Source organism: Macaca thibetana, chromosome 9 (assembly GCF_024542745.1).
Source record: "Macaca thibetana thibetana isolate TM-01 chromosome 9, ASM2454274v1, whole genome shotgun sequence".
In the NCBI taxonomy this organism is placed as follows: domain Eukaryota; kingdom Metazoa; phylum Chordata; class Mammalia; order Primates; family Cercopithecidae; genus Macaca; species Macaca thibetana.
The window spans coordinates 126,096,538-126,117,514 of record NC_065586.1 but is presented as its reverse complement, the minus strand read 5'-3'; the positions used below and the strand labels follow the sequence as shown (position 1 = coordinate 126,117,514).

The following is a 20,977-nucleotide window of genomic DNA, read 5'->3' as shown; positions in this document are numbered from 1 at the left end:
AAAAAATTCTGGGTCTCAGTCCTCAAATTGATGTGGCTCTATCTTTGTCCCCAAGTTTTAACATGTCTTCCAGATATACCCCTCCTTGAACAGAGCAGGGAAGGATGCGTCAGGAGTAAGTCACCTCAGTGAATAGCTTTTTTGAAATGAATTAAACTGCATTTCCCTGCAATCCTCCCGTCTCTGCCCTAAGAGAAGCCCACTGTCTCTTGGGCCTGCGTACCCCACTGCACCTCAGAGTGAGCCTCCCAGGCTTCCGCCGACTCTGCCCCTTCAGTGCACGGCCCAGAGCCGCGATTTGCCAGCTGGGCTCCTGTGCTCGGAGTCTCCCTACAGAACAGGTTCTTGTCCAAAGAAGTTCAGGAAATGCTACGTACTTTCCGCTGCCTTTTAGAGATTTGATGTCCATTACACTATGAAAGACCTTGAGAATTGCATGAATGTCCTTTTGCAAAGGGATACCTGCTACACATGTGATTCTGGGAATATTCTGGGAAGTAAAGGCCTGTTGAATAAATGCATGCACCATGGCATCAAGGGCCCTTCAAATCTCAGTGCTGCTTGACCTCCCAGACAGCTGCTCCCATCCCTGTCCTGTGCACCACAAGCCCCCGCTCTAGCCGCCACAGCTTCTCCGATCCTGGAACGGTCTGACCTTGTGCTGTTCTTATCGCTTGGGATATACCTTCCCACCTCCAAAGATTCTCTTGCTCCTTCGTGGCCCACCCAGGATTCCTCTCTTGTGTGAAGCCTTCAGGCCCCTCACCAGGTAGGGTCACGTGCTCTCTTCCCTGGCTCCTGTAGCGTTTTGTTCTGATCACTCGAAGGAGCCATCAGTGTCTCACGTCAGTGCTCTGTTGTCTAATAGTCCCTCCAGGCAAGTCCAGAGTCTCTCCTGTGTGGTCCCCTTGGGTCAGGGCAGCCCCTGCCTTCCAGGAAGCAGGGATGTCATCAAGCACTGGACTGCTTCGTTCCCTCACCGCCCAGCCTACCCCAGCCTTCCTGGGCTGCAGCCAGCTCAGGAGCCTGTTGCCCTGATGGTGGAGTCCTTGCAGGACAGGGAGGCTGTGCCTGTCTCTGCCTGTGGGCCAGAGTGCCACGCTGCTATGTGCCAGGATATGTGGCCAAGTGTGACAGAGATTCCTCAATGCCGACGAGCCTCTCATTGCACAGTGGTACAGTGTCTGGCCAACTGTCTATCCCCAGCCATCTGCTTCTCCCACTTACTTCTGCGGGTGACGGTGAGGAGATAAGAGGCCTGCCCCAGGAGATGGGTGGGGGGACGGAGGGTCCCTGGTGGGGATTGTCAGGAGCCTCTGTTACTGCAAGATGTCCCTGGTGAGAGGAGCCACTTTTGTGTTGCTTTTGTGCTGAATCCTGATTCAATATTTAGACATTTTTAAAAAATTTATTTTATGAATATATGAATAGTATTTTCATTCTCTTGTTATTCCTCATAGTACTATAGGAAAGAAGGGAAGTAACATTTATTGAAAATGTTCTATGTACCAGTCACTACTGGAAATGCTTTAAATATCTTAATGTAATATATATTAATATATCTATAAACAGATACCTCAGGAATTAAGATATCACTTACAAATAGTCATTTTAAATGTAGTGCTTTGTGTTGGCAAATGTATAGCCAAGGTGTATTAATTTGGCCAAGTTAAATTAATTCCCGCAATGTGCTGTTTTATCTTTGTAGGGACATTTTAACCATACCAAGAATCGTTAGAAGATGCAAGCTGGAAGAAAGAAGATCCCAGTTTTGGTTTTTAACCCTTCGTGTTGCAGCAAATGTGAATCTCCTACAAATGGGTTTGGGGATTTCCCTGTTCAAATAGCAGCCCGGTGTCCTCTGTGGGTGGGGGGAAGTTTGTCCTTTCATTCTCGTAAATCCACCATCCTCTGCTTGAGAGCCAGGAGAATCCACGTCACTTCAAAAGAGCCCCCAAGGCTGGGCGTGGTGGCTCACGCCTGTAATCCCAGCACTTTGGGAGGCCGAGGCAGGCAGATCACAAGGTCAGGAGATCGAGACCATCCTGGCTAACACGGTGAAACCCCGTCTCTACTAAAAATACCAAAAAAAATTAGCCGGGCGTGGTGGCGAGCGCCTGTAGTCCCAGCTACTCGGGAGGCTGAGGCAGGAGAATGGTGTGAACCTGGGAGGCGGAGGTTGCAGTGAGCCGAGATCGCACCACTGCACTCCAGCCTGGGCGACAGAGCGAGATTCCGTCTCAAAAAAAAAAAAGATCCCCCAAATCATTACTACGTACTATAGCCTCCTTTCAAATGTTCCTGGTTGAAAGGGAGATGAATTGCATTATTTACAAGTCAAAAAATGTTGTATCAAACTTCCTATGAGCTTGGGCACTCATGGCCTGTGGAGGCCCGCCCAGACGCAGCCAGGATGCTTTTTCATTGTTTTGTGGATGTACCCAGGGCTGTTTACACGTTCTTTCATTAAAAGGCTTATTTTTATATTTAAAACGGTCTAATCTTGCAGTGAATTTTACTAAGTGCTAGTGTCCAATCTGTTCCCCAACTGAGGTTATCAGAGACAGAATCCCTTTTATATTCAAGTGGAAATTACTCATTTTCTCCTGGGTTTTCAATGTATTGTCTGACTGTGAGGCTGGCATTATTTTCTCTGGGTTTGAAAGCTTCCTGAGATGTCCTGTTTGTAAGCTCCTGTCCGCATCACGTTATCTGCAGGGAACGTGCTCCCTCCAGGGAGTGTCCTCCACACCGATGTGGGAAGAGCCCCCTCTGTAAGTAGTCATGGCATTCGGTCATGGGGAGAATTCCGTACGGGAAAGATGGAGCAGAGGAAGACAAGGTGTTGAAACCGGTACAGTGCCACCTGGGATGTGGATGATCCAGAATTACAGGACACATCTTCATTAACCCTGGGTAAGATCCCAGAGCTGTGACTCGATTAAAAAATGCCAGTTCGTGCCAAACGGCCAAAGCTGGGAGAGAGGGAGGAGGTATTGGCATTTGTGGTCTTACGAAAGATTCTTATGAAGAGCTTTAGTTTGTTAATTAAGATGAGATACACATCTTAATTTTTATGGGAAAAAAGAGAAAACTCTTAGATACACAGCATGTTCTTTTTTGTGTGTAAACTCTTCCTTCTCACCTTCGTTCATGGAGAGAGCAGGTGTCCACGCAGTGTCAGGTGGGTGTTTTGTAGCTGACGTGGCGCACGTCCCTCCAGCTATTCATACGAAGCTGGCTTTTGTAGAGAACAGTCCCCAGGCATCCTCCTGCCCCAAGGAAAATGCCCCTGCTTGAGAGTCGGACAGATGTGAGTTCCCATCTCATCTCCACCGACCATCTCCACATGACCTTGATGAGTCCTTAGACTTCTTGGAGCCTCTGGTTCCCATCTGTGTGGTGGGGAGGTCCCCCTCAGGGTTTGTCCTTAGCCCCCAATGCAACTCCTTGGCGTCAGCGCTCTCCCTCCCGGTGCACAGCCTCTCCAGCCCGAAGCAGGCCTTCTGTTCTGGAAAAGCAAAGCTCACGAAACATGATGATCAGGTGACAAGGACGAAAGGGATGAGGTGCAACTGGCCAGAATGTGGGTGTATTAGGGTTCTCTAGAGGGACAGAATAGGATAGGTGTATATGTGAAGGGGAGTTTATTAGGAGTGTTGACTTGCACGATTACAAGGTGGGGTCCCACAATAGGCCGTCTGCAAGCTGAGGAGCAAGGAAGGCAGCCTGAGTCCCAAAACCTCAAAAGTAGAGAAGTCGACAGTGCAGCCTTCAGTCTGTTGGTGAAGGCCCAAGAGCCCGTGGCAAACCCCTGGTGTAAGTCCAAGAGTCCAAAAACGGAAGAACTTGGAGTTGGATGTTCAAGGGCGGGAAGCATCCAGCACGGGAGGAAGAGGAAGGCCGGAAGACTCAGCCAGCCTAGTCTTTCCACATTCTCCTGCCTGCTTTAGTCCAGCCATGCTGGCAGCTGATTAGATGGTGCGCACCCAGATTGAGGGTGGGTCTGCCTTCCCAGCCCACTGACTCAAATGTTCATCTCCTGTGGCAACACCCTCACAGACACACCCAGGATCAACACCTGGCATCCTTCAATCCAGTTGACACTTGATATTAACCACCACAGTGGAGAACCAGCAGCTTTATCCAGGTGCTGGAGTTTCTGGACTGTGAAGGGAATGGAGGAGCTTGTCACTGGGTTCCTAAAAGAGGGGATGGCAACATTTTCTTGGTGTGTTCAACCATTTTAGTACAGGCCATGAAATAGAAGGCTCAGAAATTCCAGACTTTTCCTAGGTGTGGTCCACACCTCAGTCCAATCCTAGTCTGACCTTGTGTGGACAGAGGTCCTGCCCATGGCCTTGTTGTCTCCTGACAGCCGCCCGCCGCCCACCCCCTGACTTGCTGTCACAGCTGCCCTGGCATCCATCCTGGCCTTCAGCCCCACCTTCCTGGCTCCAGAGTTGTCCCTGGCCACGGGACAGTCTCTGCTCTCCAGCCCAACCCACCTCCTGCTGGGATTACCTGGAGGAGCTCGCCGCGTGCAGAACTGTTTCTCCCAGGCAAATGAATTTGTCAGCACCACAGGTACTAAAACAGATTAGCTAATAGGCAAAACCTGCATAGATTTCACTAAACTGGGTCTTGATGCGCCCATGACGAGCGTGAAATGGGATTATCCCTTTAAAGTGCTTCATGTTTGTGTTCTTGTCAAAAGAGGAGGAAAAGACATTTTCTTACACCCTGAGGAAACAGACTGGGCATTGATGTGTGTGTATTTCCATTAGAAAAGTTTTCAATTTGTTCTTTAATTATAATCTGTTACTGCTTTTGGGGGGAGATAGGGGCTAAAATGTCAAAACATACCTTTAATAATTTCACAAAGTAAGTTTCTAAACCAACAACTTGTGAAACTCATTTTAGAACATTCAAAAGCGTGGTAAGTGGTTAACAAAGATGTGTTAACATCATTTGACATGTTTTTCCTCCTTTTAAAATATAATTTCCAAATTTGTTTTTAAAACAATAAAAAAGTATACTTGAAATCCATGCTTAGTAAAGAAAAAAAATGTTTAATTATAAATTTTAGATAAAAATGAAATTAAGTCGTCCATAATTCCATTACTCAAAAGTAACTCATGTTCACATTTTGATGTATGTCCTTTCAAAATTTTTTCTATGTGAATATGTGCTCCTAAGCATGTACTTTTAAAATTTATATTTTATTTTATTTTGAGACAAGGTCTCACTCCTCTTACCCAGGGTGGAGTGCAGTGGTGCAATCACGGCTCACTGCAGCCTTGACTTCCCCGGGCCCAGATGAGTAACTCCTCAGCCTCCTGTGCAGCTGAGACCACAGGCATGTGCCACCACGCCCAGCTAATTTTTGTATATTTTGTAGAGGTGGAGCTTCACTATGTTGTCCAGGCTGGTCTTTAACTTCTGGGCTCAAGCCATCTGCTCACCTTGGCCTCTCCCAGTGCTGGGATTACAGGTGTGAGCCACCACACCCAGCCTAGCATATACTTTTTTTTTTTTTTTTTGAGACCGAGTCTCACTCTGTCGCCCAGGCTGGAGTGCAGTGGCGCGATCTCGGCTCACTGCAAGCTCCGCCTCCAAGGTTCACACCATTCTCCTGCCTCAGCCTCTCGACTACAGGCGAGGACTACAGGCGCCCGCCACCACGCCTGGCTAATTTTTTTTGTATTTTTAGTAGAGACAGGGTTTCACCGTGTTAGCCAGGATGGTCTCGATCTCCTGACCTCATGATCCATCCACCTCGGCCTCCCAAAGTGCTGGGATTACAGGTGTGAGCCACTGCGCGTGGCTGCATATACTTTTAATGTTAACATCATGTACATCTTTTCATGTCAATTAATATATATATTAGATTACCATTTTAAGTGGTTACACAGTATACCGTTAAATGGAAACGCTACATTTACCCAGTTCCTTCATAATGAGTGCTTAGGTTGTATATATCTACTTGCTGTTATAGAAGTTGCTCTCTAAACATCCTTTTATTTTGTAAAGTTTTGGAATTATATTCAAAAGAACATTCTAGAAGTTGCGCTGTTGGATCAGAGGGCACTTCTGGTTTTCTGACCTCTGGAAAGGTACCAAGAGCCCATGTCCTGTCCCTCTGCACCAACATTGGCAGAAACATTTTTTAACATGGAGCATTTTGCACCCACAAAAGTAGGCAGGACAAACAGGACAAGGAGCTCTGTCAGCTCTCATTCAGCTCCAGTGATGATCGGCCACTGCCAGTCCTGCCTGCCTGTTCCCACCTGGTCCCACCGTTAGATGCAAATACCAGAGTATGACTGCAGCTGCGCTTTTTTTCAATGTCTCTCCTAAAGAGACATTTGAAAAGCAAAACCGCAATAAAATTGTCACTCCTAACACAAAATTTGCAATAATTCCTTATATCATGAAATAGCTAGCTTTTGATGAAATTTCTACATGCTTAATCCATTTCATGATGATTTTGTTTTGTGTTTTATAACTTGTGTGAATTGGGATCCGAATGAGGGCCACATCCTGTGACAAACTGATGGGTTCCTAAGTCTCTCTCTCTGTTCAAGGATCTTCTCTCTCTCCCTTCCCTCTCCTGAAACTGGATTATAGTTTGTGCTGATTTCGCTAATTATATCTCCCTGAGGTTTTACCTGCTTCCCTGACCTGTGTTTCCTATAAATTGGTAGTTGATGTAGAAGCTTAAGCAAATTCCATTTTGATTTTTTTGGCAAGTCTTCTCTTTTGATTGATGCCAGTATGATATTTGCTAGTTGCAGTTTTAATTTGAATGCCACACACTGCTTTTCGGAGATGCTTACGGGCCATGTGTGTCTTTTGTAAACTTTCCACCTTTGCCCATTTTTCTATTGGAGCATGTGTCTTCATTATTTATTTTTAAGAGTTCTTTATATATGAAGGCCGTTGAATCTGTTTTTCTCTTATGTTAGAAATATTTTTCCCAGTTTATTATTTTTCACTTTCTTTTCAATGATATTTATATATCCTTTGCTACACAATTTTTCTCTGTCATATCTGTCAGCCTCTTTTTTGCTGGCTTCTAGTCTTACAATCATTCAAGAAAGGCCTTTCTTTCCCCAAGGTCATGTACATTACATGAGTTGATTGTAACTTATACATCTACATTTTTGCACAATTCTGACATTTAGAACTTCAGCTACAACTTTCTGGAGGGTAAAGAGTGATAGACCTAACTTTATCTTTTCCCCAAACATTAACCAGTTATTCTAACCACATCTTTTCCATTGACTGTCTGTTCCATTTTTATCATACATGGAGTAGTTTCTGTACTTGCTTCTCTGTTCTTTGATCTTTCTTGTGCAGTGGCCATAACATTGTGCATGTGTGGGTGGCCTTTTTATTAAAATGTAACACACATGCAGAAGAGCGAATAAATGTGTGCCCAGGTCTAGTGCACCTGCATGGGTATGATCAACTTTAGGATCATTTTGTCAGATCTCAAAAAAAAAAAAAACCCACATAAAGTATTGATGGGGTCTGTGCTGATTACTGATGAATTGCAGGATAAGGGTAGCTTTAGAGTATTGAGACTTATGCAGACACATGGTACATTTTGCTCTGATAAACACTTTCCCGTTTTGTTAGTATAGGTCCTGCACTTTAAGCTCATCCCAGATCATCTTTATTCAATTACTATTTCTATGTATAACTGTTATACCAGATCATTTCTGAAAAAAATGCTGTTTAAAACCTACTAGTGCATTTTCCCCAGATGCAAAGGGAAATTTTGGTCCAATTTCTACATGCTTCGTCAATTTCATAATGATTTTGTTTTGTTTTGTATGGCCGTCCTCAGGAAGCCCATCCTTCCTGAGCACGTGTATGTCAGACGCCGTGCTGAATACTTGCCTTACATTATCATGTTTAACCCCCAGAACTCCTTGAGAGAAGAAGTACCTTCATTGTACTCAGAAGAAGAGAGGCCCAGGGAGGCTGCATCACTTGTCCACAGTCAGATGCTGGGGTCAGACCAGGCCTCCACTCCAGCATCTGCCTCCTCCAGACCCTCACTCCTAGAACTGCACATGGATTGTGGGGTGGCAGAGTGGGGGTGGGTGTCTGGTTAAAATGCAGACTCTTAAGTCCGGGGCAAGGCCTGGGATTCTGCATTTCGAAAAAGCTCCCAGGAGATGCCACAGACCACGCTCAGGACTGTTACAGCACATTGCCTGCCCACGTCATTTAGGATATGGTAACATGGGATCTTGTGGAGGTGCAGACAATTCCCCGGCTCTAGAGTGGAAAGCATTCTGTTTTGGGGAACAATTTGAACAGTTTACCTTGCCAGTCCAGGAAGCCCCTCACCTCGGTGCCACTTCCTGGAGTCATGACATCTGGGGGCCTGGGCAGGCTGCCCGCCTGGGGCTCCTCTGCCACTTACTCTGTTTCCTTATCTGTGAAATGAGAATAGCAATAGTACCCGCATCATCACTCACTGAGGAGTCAGTGACATAGGTCTGTATTTGATGCTCTTGGAATGGAGCTTGGTGGCCATAGCCACTTTTACTGCGTGCACTTGCACAGGCCTCAGAACCCAACACTGCAGCACCCAGGGCCACAGTGGCACAGGAATTAAAGCCAGCCCTCTGCCATCCACATGGTGACCCTGTTGTGAAGCCCCTCTCCCCTGACAATCACAGGCCTCGTGGAGAGGCTGGCTCAGATCTCCTCTTCTCCACCCACTGCCTCTTAGCTAGGATTCGTGATTTTTATGCAGTTTTTTGGGGGACCTTTAGAAACTTCTGGTCCCCCAGTTGCTTACCGATATGTCAGAGTATTTGGTGAGGATTTCCTGGCCTTGGTGTCTATGATCACTGTCACGTCTTCAGCAGCTTGGTAGAAAGACAGGGTGGTCCTAGTGCAAACTTGGAAGGGCGCAGAGGGGACAGCAGGGAGTTCGTGTTTACTGGGCACTGAGTTGCAGATGGGGAAGATGAGAGTTTTGGAGATGGATATGGCGATGATGGCTGTACAACTGTGAAAACACTTAATGCTGCTGAGCTGCACACTTAACAACGGTTTAAATGGTGAATCTTATGCCATGTATATCTTACCCCCATGAAAAAAATTCAGCTGGATGTGGTAGCTCACACTTGTAATCCCAGCACTTTGGGAGGCTAAGGTGGGAGGATCACATGAGCCCAGGAGTTCAAGACCAGCGTGGGCAACACAGTGAAACCCCATCTCTACAAAAATAAAAAATAAAAAATAAAATAGCTAGGCATGGTGGTGGCATATGCCTGTACTTTCAGTGAGTAGTGAGACTGAAGTGGGAGAGTCACTTGAGCCCAGGAGATCAAGGCTGCAGTGAGCCATGATTGAGCCACTGCACTCTAGCCTGGATGACACAGTGAGATTCTGTATAAAAAATAAAGAAAGAAAAAACTCTCAATGGCTCAACCCTTCCCTTCTCTGTAAAATGGCATTGTTTCTTTTCCTCATTTCTCACTGACTATGGACCAGCCAAGTACGAGCTTTCAGTCACCCACATGAAGGCCCTGGGGTATTCACTGAACGCTCGGCTCAGCATGACCCTTGCTGTTGAGCCCTGTGCATGCAGTGGCTCTCGGGGTGCTGCCCTCGCCCTGCTCATGACGGCACTCCCACCCCGAATCTTCTGGTCTGGCCACTGGAGCTTGGAGCCTGAGGGGCAGCACTTCCCTCTGGGCAGGAGCCCAAAGACCACCAGTGGCTTGCTAGGGTCGGTAAGGGCTCATTTCACATTTACTAAATACACAGCGATGTGTTCAGCCCTAAATCAGGACATACAAGATTTCCTTTCTGACATCTAAATTTACTTATGTGAAAATCATTACACAAAAACATTTAAATTGCATTTAGTCATTTATTCAGTGACTATTATTAAAAAGGGTAAAGTTATTTAAAAGTTAACAACCATCAGCCACCAATGTATTTTTCAGTTAAAATGATCTATTTCATCACTCTTCTGGTGAGGCCCATTTTTCTCTACTTTTCTTTTTTTTTTTCTTTTCAAGACAGAGTCTTGCTCTGTCACCCATGCTGGAGTACAGTGATGCGATCTCAGCTCACTGCAACCTCTGCCTCCTGGGTTCAAGCAATTCCCCTGCCTCAGCCTCCCGAGTAGCTGGGACCACAGGCCCGCACCACCACGTCCAACTAACTTTTTTGTATTTGTAGTAGAGCTAGGTTTCACCATGTTGACCAGGCTGGTCTCAAACTCCTGACCTGGTGATCCGCCTGCCTCGGCCTCCTAAAGTGCTGGGCTTACAGATGTGAGCCACCGTTCCCAGCCAGGTGAGGCCCATTTATTCACATTTCAGGAAAGCCAATTCAGTGATGATTCATAAGTCTTAATTTTTTCAAACATTCTTGACAAGCCTTTTAAAAATTAATTTGAATCAGCAGAAGAAATTAAATCTCAGGAGTCATAAATGCCTTGGGCAATCACTGCAAGTCGTTGATCAAAAATGACCCATGGCCATTCCTGTGTCTCCTTTGGAGAAATGTCTAAAGCCCATTTTTAAATTGGGCTATTACTTTTTTTGCTTTTGAGTTGTGTAAATTCATTATATAGTTTGGAAATTGACCCTTTGTCAGGTATGTGGTTTGCAAATATTTTCTCCCATTCTGTAGGTTTCACTCTTTTCACTCTTGGTTGCTTTCTTCACTGTAAAGAAGCTTTTCAGTTTGATGAAATCCCACTTGTCTATTTTTGCTTTTGTTGCCTGTGCTTTTGGGGTAATATCCATGAAATCAACTCCAATGTCATGAAGCTTTCTCTCTGTTTTTTCTAGGAGTGTTTTGTTTTTGTTTGTTTGCTAGACGTTAGCCCACTTGGTGAAATCTAGGAGTTTTATCGTTTTGAGACTTCCATTGAAGTCTTTAGTCCATTTTGAGTTGATTTTTTTTTTTTTTGTATGGTATAAGCTAATGGTTCAATTTCATTCTTTTGCATTTGCATATCCAATTTTCTCAATACCATTTGTTGGGGAGACTGTCTTTCCCCCATTTTACATTCTTGGCACCCTTATTGAAGAGCAGTTGACCATATATGGTTGGATTTATTTCTTGACTGTATTCCATTGGTCTGTAGATTTGTCTTTGTGTCAGTACTGTACCATTTTTATTAACTGTAGCTTTGTAATATATTTTGAAATTAGAAAGTATGATGCCTTTAACAGATATATGAAACTACTCATCAGGGCATTGCAAGTCAAAATCACAATGAGATACCACCTCACACCCATTTAAAAAACAAAAGACAAGTGTTGGTGAGAATGTGAAGAAATTGGAAGCCACGCACACTGTTGGTAGGAACGCAAAATGGTGCAGCCGCTGTGGAAAACAGTGTGGAAGTTCCTCAGAAAACTGAAAATAGCACTACCATATGATCTGGCAATCCCACTTCTGAGTATGTATCCAAAAGAATTATAATGAGATCTCAAAGAGATATTAGCACTCCTGTGTTCATTGTAGCACTATTCACAATAGCCTGGATGTGAAAACAACCTGCATGCCCACTCAAAGACAGCAGATGAGGAAAATGTGACGTGTACATATGATGGAATATTTCTCAGTCTTTAAAAAGGAAGAAACCCTGTCCTATGTGACAACATAGACAAAGCTGGAGGACATCATGCTAAGTGAAACAAGCCAGACACAGGAAAACACATACTGTGTGATTCACTTCTGTGTGAAACCTGGAAACCTTGAGCTCACAGAAGCACACAATAGAATGATGCTTGCCAGAAGCTGGAGGGAGGGAAAACCGGCAGTTGCAAGTCAGCCAGTATAAAATTTCACTTACAGCAGATGCATAGGTTCCCGAGATCTGTGAACACTGTGCCTGTAGGTAACAATGCCACATTGTACACTTAGAACTCTGCTAAAAGGGCAGATCTCATAGCAAGTGTTCCTGCCACAATAAAATTAAAAACAGCACACTGGCCCGTGACCCACGGTGGCACTTGGAGGGAGGGCTCATGCTTTCTCTCATCCTTTCCATTTGGGTTCAGATACTCACGCTCCCACGTGAGAATCTCCCCATCCCAGGGTGGTCCCTAAGGGGCCTTCCCCCACTCTCCTGGGGACCCGCAGTTTCTCCTTGAGTTGGTGCTGGGCTAGCCTCCTGGCAACAGAGTGGGAGGAGACTCTGACATAGCTGCCTTGTCTTTCCAGATGGTTCCACTTAAGACGCGGTTTCGCTGGCATCCATAGTAACTGACAGATGTACTCGGGATCTCTTGTCCAAAAGTCCTGGCTTTCGAGGAGCCCTTTCGGCTGCTGTGCTACCCGCAAACTGTGCCGAGTCCCAGCCATTCGCCCCCCTCGAGTCTCAAGCCCAACAGCAAGCTCCTGACACAGGTGGAAATATTCCTGTGGGGGCCTCACATGCCCGGGGCCTTGTTCTGGAAAACACCATCACAGAGGTAGAGGCAAGAACCAGGGGTCTGACTCTGTGGTCCCGAAAACCTTAATGAAGAACAGTTTTGTTTCAGCAGCTTAAAAAGAAATCCTGAAGTATTTTTTATATTCTTTCAAGCTCTCCATCAGTATAAAAACTTAGAAACTTTGGCCGGGCGCGGTGGCTCACACCTGTAATCCTAGCACTTTGGGAGGCCAAGGCAGGTGGATCACAAGGTCATGTGATGTATCAGGAGATCGAGACCATCCTGGCCAACATAGTGAAACCCCGTTTCTACTAAAAATACAAAAATTAACTGGGCGTGGTGGTGGGGGCTTGTAGTCCCAGCTACTCAGGAGGCTGAGGTAGGAGAATCACTTGAACCCTGGAGTTGGAGGTTGAAGTGAGCTGAAATCGTGCCACTGCACTCCAGCCTGGGTGACAGAGCAAGACTCCATCTCAAAACAAACAAAAAACACTAAGAAACTTCTAGCGTAACAAAACCCAACATTTTTCCACTGCCTGCCCATAGTTCCTCTGTATACACAATTCACAGAAATGTGCAAGACTGTGCCCCAGACTTGGTATTCCTATTTGGCTGCAAAGGTTTACTGTACGAATGACCACCAGGATTCGACTGGAGTTAGCTGTGTGTAGAAAACATTCTTAGAATGTGCATTGTTTTTTCTCTTCAGAGTGAATGCAAGAATTTTCAAATGCTCTACTAATCATTTGCTTTATCTTCAAGGGTACTGAGAGGCCCACAAAAGAGCAATGCTGACGAGTTGGCCACTAGTCTTATTCACTGGTGTCCTGGTCTAAGCTCTTCTTTTAATCCTGTGTTTTTATTAAAATAGCTCCTGATATTAGAATAGGTAGCTTACATTTGTGATTAAATAGGTACAGTGAAAGTCTATGATGACGAGGTGACGGGGTCCAAAGATTCGGCTGTGCAACCTCAAGTGTACCATGGGGCTGACACAGGTTGGGGCAGCCTCCTCAAAGCTGGTCTGGGCGTGAGACCCAGCTTGCACCTCACGTGTCCTGGCTGTGTCATCTGGGGGCAGGAACTATCACGGGGATGCTTCTGGGTGTGGGGGACTATGGGGTTGGTGCTCCCAGCTCCCATGGCTACCTTCTCCAGAGATCGCCCTGGTGGTTCAAGCTGCCTCACCTGGAAGTGCCTGGGGTCACCCTCCATGATTGGGTGGCCCAGGGCTGACCGCTGTCCTGTGTGGGGTACATGGACCCCCACTTCTTTGCCTCAAGGAGCTCCATAGAGCAGCATGTGATCCCCATTGGGCTCCCGTCCAAGTTCCTAACCCAGGGCAGAGGTGCATTGTAGAGAAGCTATTTTATACAGGCTGGAAGGATGTATGGTGGTGGCCTCCTGAGGTGGGGGTGGGAGAGGGAAATGAAACTCTTAACGAGCTGGAGGCGGGAGAGGGAGATGAGACTCTCAACAGCCACTGAAGGAAGGTGAGCACAACGGTCACCGTTTACTAAGTATCACAAAAGCAAAAGCAAGTATGACCAAGTGTTAACAGTTAATTCTGGTGAGAACATGGATGTTCGTTATGTATTGTAGTTTTCCATTTTTTGTGTGTTTCAAACATGAACCTTGAATAAATGGCAAGTTGGCTTAGCAGTGGAATCTCTGAACTGTAATTGCAGCCAGAGCTGCATCTGTCCGCACACGGGCCGGTGTCTTTTTGCACCTAACAGCTCAGTGGTCCCTCCACACCTGAGATGGGACCATCGTCCCTGTTGGAGACAAGGAAGTCGGGGCACTGGCCAAGGCCACATACCTGCCTATGGCTGAGGTCGGTGCTCCAGCAGGAACCGACCCCAGACAGAGAGGCGCCAGGGTTTACGTCCTGTGTTAAGAGCTGATTTGGTTGCCACATGCTTTCTATATTCAAAACAATCTCTTAGAATAATTTCTTAAATAGCATCTGAGAGATAATGCTTCTTTGTTTATGTGAAATGAACTCAGATGCTCCCTATTGTAATTGAGGTAGAAAATGGCATGTATAGATATTCAAGTTTCTTTTAAAAAAACACACATTGTTTTAAGGCCTTACTACCCATTATTTTCCATTTTGCCTTTGTGACTAAGATGATTCTGATTATTTTATTTATGTATGAATGAATGGACAGGTTCTTGCTCCGTTATCTAGGCTGGAGTATGGTGGAGCAACGAGGGCTCACTGCAGCTTTGACCTCCCATGTAGCTGGGACCACAGGCACACGCTGCCACATCTGGCTAATTTTTGTTGTTGAGGTGGGGGTCTCGCCATGTTGCTCAGGCTGGTCTTGAACTCCTGGGCTCAAGTGATCCTCCCCAGTTGGCCTCCCAAAGTGCTAGGATTACAGGCGTGAGCCACCGCGCCCGGCCGAACCTATTCTTAATGAGCCACAGCCACAACTCTGTACTTGGCTGGGGCCAGCAAGAGTGCACGTTTGGGTGTGAGGCTGGCCCATTCCTTCTCCTCATTCATGCGCCTGCGACCTGCCGTGAATGTCTCGCCTAGGCGGATCCCACCACCTGTTTTCTGTTTCTGAATCCTTCCCCACCCCCTCGTTTTTCCATTATGGCTGATGATTTTCTCCTGGGTATAAAAGCTATCCATGCACACTGTCGAGGCCCTGAAAACACAGAACACTTGGAGATGAGATTTTAAATCACTCAATTTCATCACCAATGGTTTTACAGCCACATTTTAAATGTTGCTGTATTTCCTTCTTTCTCTCCTTTGATTCTGTAGCAATACCATCTATAAGGATAGAAATTCAAATTAACATCTTGAATTTTTATTTAATATTTAAATCATTTCCGTTGACTTTTAAATCTCCCTAATTGTTATTTTGGAGAGGTCTTCAAATTCTAAAAACCCAGACTCAGTCCTGCCAGTGGAATGGTCTCCCTCCTCAGGACTCAAAGCGGCTCTTTCTACATGTTGTCTGCAAAAGAACTGGCACCGGCAGCAGTGACAACAAAGTGACTGCGAAGTGAGCACGAGTTGGCCACAGCGTGAGCCCAAAATCCCTGTAGGTTCCCTTCCCGGGACCCACCTTTGAGCGCCCACCGGTCTGAGTGGGGGCTCCGGTCCCCCAGCCCCTGCCCAGGACCAAAGGGTACTCAAGCATCTTCCCAGAGCTGGTTCAACAAGGGCCCCTCCAGGTGAAGGTGATCTGGCTGGCCCAGGGGCTGCCTGGTCTGCACACCACGCTTGCCCCACCCTGGATGGCACCCAGGGCATGTTTTCCACTTGGAATCAGTTGTTTGGAGCTCTGGCTCTGAATAAATGAGCCACAGAGTCACAACACACCAGGGTGGCGAGGAGCCCCTGCATGGTGTTCCCTCCAGTGGCAGAGGGGGAGCTTGCCCGAGCCCCCATTGCTCCAAGATGCCTGCTGTCTCCATCATCACCACCGGATGATTTTCCTGTAGATGGAGACCCGGTGTAGGAGGTGCAAATGAGAGCCCAGGCGCTGCGCCTGACATTGCAAAGGAAGCCCAGGCAGTGGGCTGGCAAGGAGCACAAGCTGGGGCTTGTCTCTCAGGGATAAACCTGGGACAGTGCTGAGAGAAGACAGTCCCAGAGTCCTAGGGGCCAGCTGCGGCCTTGCACATTTCAGGGCCTCTGCATTTGGTTATATTAAGAAAATGGAGCTGGGCACAGTGGCTCACACCTGTAACCCCAGTGGAGGCCAAGGCAGAAAGATCCTCTGAGACCAGGAGTTGGAAACCAGCCTGGGTAATATAGCAAGACCCTGTGTCTAAGAATAAATAAATAAATAAAATTAACTGGGCGTGGTGGTGCATGCCTGTACTCCTAGCTGCTTGGGAGGATTGTTTGAGCCCAGGAGTTCAAGATGACAGTGAGCCATGGTTACACCACTACACTCCAGCCTGGGAGACAGAGTGAGATTCTGACTCTTAAAGACAGAGTGAGATGTCTGTCAAGCTCATGGCTTCCTCTGCATTGCATGGTCTACAGGAAGACTTGGTACACCAGGGAATCTGGAGCTTTTATAGCCTTCAGGCTAGTGGGTGGCCCTTGGAGCCTAAAAGTGACCGAGGTCCCTGCACATCTCAATTCCTTGGGCTCCCATGGATCTGGAACAGCCAAATCCACTTACCCTGTGACGTGAGTTGGGGACTTGCAGAGGGTACTGGGGACTTAGCCGAGTGTGTATCCAGCCAGTCACAGGCAAGGTAATGATGGGGCTAAAGAGGGGGATGCCAGAGAGTGGGTGCCTCAGGAGAGAGGGCACCTACTCTCAGCCAACCTGCCTCCAACCTGGCCAGTAGGAGAGGCACCCACAGACTGGGGCTCTACCCTCTGTCAAGGCAGGTGGTTCCAGGGAGGGACCACAGCCAGGTCATCTTTCCCCTGGGCCTGCTGTCCTGCAGCTGTAGGAGTGAGCTGGACAGCTGACCCCCAGACAGCCCTCATATATCCACAGAGGGCTGGCAGGCCTGCTGTCCTCCCCTTCCTGCCTCCTCCTCCCTGATAGCTTCCATCTCTCTGCTTACTGGACTCCAGGGCACCAAGATGATGGGGGGCCTGTGATGCCCCATGACTGGGATGAAGTCCTGTAATGAGCCGCAGAGGCAGAGGGAGGAGACAAATTGCAAATAGTATTGAGGGGGAGACACTTGGACCAAAAGCCAGGCTGCCAGACTGGAGCACTCAATTTTTGTCTGAGTTTCAAAGGCAAAACAGCTGGCCTCCAGAAAGGAAGCCACATTACTCTCCTGGTGCTAAATCAGGAAAAAAAAATGTTTCCAGTGGATCTTTATGGAAATGACATTGATGGGAGGAGGGGAAGCGTGTGTTTGGGTATCTCTTATGGGCACTAGAAGCCAAGGCCACCATGTTAAAATATAAGGATGTGAAAGCATGTCTCAGGGAGCTAGGGTCACGTGGCCGGGGTGTGACCTGTCCATGTCTTTAGGGTCAGGAGTAACAGAGAAGGTGGACCCCTCATCAGCTCAGCTGGCTTCGTCCGGGTCTGACTAGCTCTGGACACAAGAAGCCTGGAGTGCGGGGCCTTAGTGGGTTACTTAGTGCTGGAATCTAGGAACTTGAGAAAGCGGCTGCAGGTTGAGAGCTGTGGGCACTATCAGGGCATTAAGGCAGCCTCAGGGAAGGGGGGCTCTGGAGGCTTCTCTACCAAGTACGCAGCCCCCCTCAGTGCCTTACACAGACCCCCCATGCCCTGTGCTGATGCTGGGGCTGAGAGAGAGTAAGGAGCAGACTGCCTTTATTTCCCTTGCAATAACAACAGGAACAAAATAGCTTTGCTTCCTACCTGCAGCCAGTACTGTAGCAATTTACGCCATGGAATCTTCCTCCCCACGGCAACCCCATGGGGTCCACACCAGGCTCCCCTGTATGATAACACCAGGTCCAGAGAAGCTGCAGAATGCACCCAGTGCATCCACCAGGCTCACACAGGAGCCCATCTGGATATTGGCAGGAGCCAGACCAACCTCAGTGCCCTGATGTGACAAGCCAGGTGTCCACGGTGGATGCAAGACACATCTCTTCCAGTGAAACACCTGGGTTATAGTGTGCGTGCCTTTCCTTGCAACTGAACAGCTGTACTGTCCATTGACTAGAATACAGAACATTAAAAAGCAAGTGTACACGCTTACACACACACGCCTCAGGGGTGGGCTCACACCGCCCACTTCCCCACTCCGGCACCCCCAGAAAGGTCAGGGAGCTCCCCCTGGGGGATCCCCCCCTGGGGGACCCGTGACTGGGCATCCTGGGAGACTTAGGCCTAGGCGCTGCATAGACGCACGGATTAAATGAACCTCCGCCTGTAGGTGAGCCGGCGGAGCAGGTGAGGAGGTGGCCTCAGGTGCACAGCCCAAAGCCCCTCCCAGAAAGGACACGCCCAGCCCGTGGCGCGGAGACGGCAGTTTCCATATTTAAAGGAGCATGGCCAGCTTCCTATCTGAAGTGTGTTTCCCCGGAGAGACCACCACCATTTGATCTATTTTTGATTAAAATGTAAAAATTAAAAATTAAATCAAATGGTAGCATAATTCCTCGGGGAAAACACACTTCGGTTATGAAGAATTCCCTGCAGTAACCCTGAGCCTCTTACGGCAGCATTGCCTCGTCTGTAGGTGGTCTTTTTATGTCACACATAATTAAGAGGAATGGCGGTGAGAACCACCGAAGACTGCCTTCCGCGTGGGATCCCGCAGCTGGCGCTTCTGGAGCAGGTCCCGGGGGAGGCACCGGCGGGGGAGCGGCGTGCACAGGTGGGGCTGCCCACCTGCAGGGGGCCCGAGTGTGCCCCCTGAGCCACCCATTGCCGTGCCCCGTGCCCCATCCCTCGTGTCCCACGCCGAGCCTCGCCCCACCCCGTCCACCCCACTCCGCGCCACGCCCCTCGCCCCACTCCAAGCCCCACTAGCACCTCTCGCCCCACCCCTTGCACCCTGCCCCTTCCTGTGCCCCACGCCACGACCCGTCCCACGCCCCGCCTCATGCCCTGACCCACTCCCCGTCCCACGTTCCGTCTGCCCCGAGCCCTGCCACGTGCGTCCCTCTGTGCCGCGCGCCCCACGCCCAGCCCCACATCCCATGCCCCGAGCCCCACCCTGGTCCCAGTCCAGCACCTCACGCCCGGCAGGTGAGGTCGCATCCTGGGAAGGCGGGTGGCTCCTTTCTCCCCCGCACGTGGCAGGCACGTTCCCCACACGACAGATTCTGCGCAACAGCCACGCCCGGCGCAGTCAGACTTCCTGGGAAGCCACAGGTGACGCGGACCCGACTGCTCCTTAGCTGGGCCTGGAGTCCAGGCGATTGCATTTGCCTCCACGTTTTCGCGCCCACGTGGCGGGACGCGGCTGTGACTTTCTGAGTCGTGACTTCACGTCCAATTGCGTGGGGTGTGGCTGGACACACCATGGCAGCCATTGACACCTTGGCTGCATTTATTTTTGACACCGCTGCTTCAAATGAAAATACCAGAGAACAGAAACGGTCCCGGAACGAAGGTCTGGAGGCAGCTCCCAGGGGCGCCTCGCCGGGGGACGTCCTGGGGGTGCAGCTGCAGGGCTGGGGGGCGGGGCGTTGCTGTCCCTGTCTGCGCGGCACTGTGGGCGGGGCAGCCGGAGTTGGGGCTGTACGGTTTCTTACCTGCTAGTTTCAGTCCAAAGACATTTGACGTCTGTGCGGGTTTCCTTTTCTGTTGCCAAAAGTTCTGGAAGCAGGGCCTCGGAGTCGGGAAGGAAATGCATTTCAGCAGCTGGGGAGAGCAGGCCTCGCCGACCTGCAGGCAGAGGGCACAATGCCTGGCGAGGTGCCTGCCCAGAGCCTGCCTGCCCTGCAAGAAAAAGCCATTCGGAGGCCCTAAGTGGCCAGTACTGGGACAAAGCTGTTCCCTGCCCTCAGGAAAGCCAGACCCACGCTGGATCAGGTCCTAAACTTTTTCCGTGGGGTGGGTTTTGTTCACCTCCACAGGCAGTGGGGGCCCCTGGACCCCAGAGACAGGGGGGACTGGGGGGACAGGGGGGACAGGGCAGGAGGGGCTGGTAGGGAGGCATCGGGGTGTGGCAGGCACTGGGGCATCAGCCAAATGCCAGTGATGGGCCGGTAGACCTGAACTCCAGCCTAGGTCTTCACCTAACTGAGTAAGGACCCTGCTTGCAATCCGCACACCTGTGTGCAGGGCTGGGCATTGCTGTTGGTAGTAATGGCCTCTCTGTTTGCACCTCTTGCCCCACAAGTCATAGGAAGCCCTTTCTGGGTTACAGAGGTGGCGAGGGTACATCCCCAGAGGAAGTCTGTGACTTCCCAAGGCTGAGAAGCCGTCCGTTGACAAATGGATCCACCGGGTCATCTGGTTCATGATTTCCCCTCCATCATGCTGGCAACTTGCACGCGCCCCTTCCATCAGAAACCAAATGGGATTTAAGAGCCGAGCACCCCTTTCCCTGACTTTGCTCATGTGTAGCTGGGTGCACTTTGTAGCCCAGAGTGAGGCCTTTCCCAGCCCTTAGCAGAGCGAGCAGCTCACCTCACGAGGCCCCCTTCCTCAAAGGCCACACCCAGGGTTCCCAGCCGCTGGCAGCCCTGGCTGGAGCAGAGCCTACCTGGCAGGTAGATGTGGAAGGAAGGAAGAAAAGCAAGCCCAGGAGTGAAGGGAAGCCTAGGCTGGTCTGGGCTGGAGGAGGCATCATGGAGTGCAGCCAAGACCTCTCCACATTCCTCCTCCAGCCACATCCCCATATCCTATTTCTTAAGTCACAGGGAATCTCACCTCCAGTTCCCAGCTCAGCCACCATCCAGGCTCAGCGTGTTCTCAAATGTCTCGGCCACTTTTCCCACCAAAGCTTCTCCTACCACAGTGCACCACTGGGTGGCTTCTCAGGTGCAGTCCCCAGACAGCATCCCCACAGCCTTGCAAGCTTTCCTGATCAGGTTCACAGGTTGGCCTGGTCAGACTGGAGGAAAGCAGCTGTCCCAAGCTAAAGTCCTATCCCTCTTTACCATCTCT

At 49.0% G+C, this 20,977-nt stretch overlaps 2 protein-coding genes across 3 annotated transcripts in view; one reads left to right on the top strand and one right to left on the bottom strand.

Moving 5' to 3' along the window:
• The window catches only part of C9H10orf143 (chromosome 9 C10orf143 homolog), a 48,297-nt gene extending 46,557 nt beyond the window's left edge, over nucleotides 1-1,740 (top strand). For both annotated transcript variants that reach the window (XM_050804471.1, XM_050804470.1), the window contains exon 4: nucleotides 1,709-1,740. In XM_050804471.1, coding sequence (XP_050660428.1) covers nucleotides 1,709-1,738 — 30 coding nt within the window. In that variant the 3' untranslated portion in view covers nucleotides 1,739-1,740. The remainder of the gene's footprint in view (nucleotides 1-1,708) is intronic.
• GLRX3 (glutaredoxin 3) overlaps nucleotides 1-20,977 on the bottom strand; it is a 240,940-nt gene that overhangs the window by 112,378 nt on the left and 107,585 nt on the right. The gene's annotated exons all lie outside the window — the stretch shown is intronic.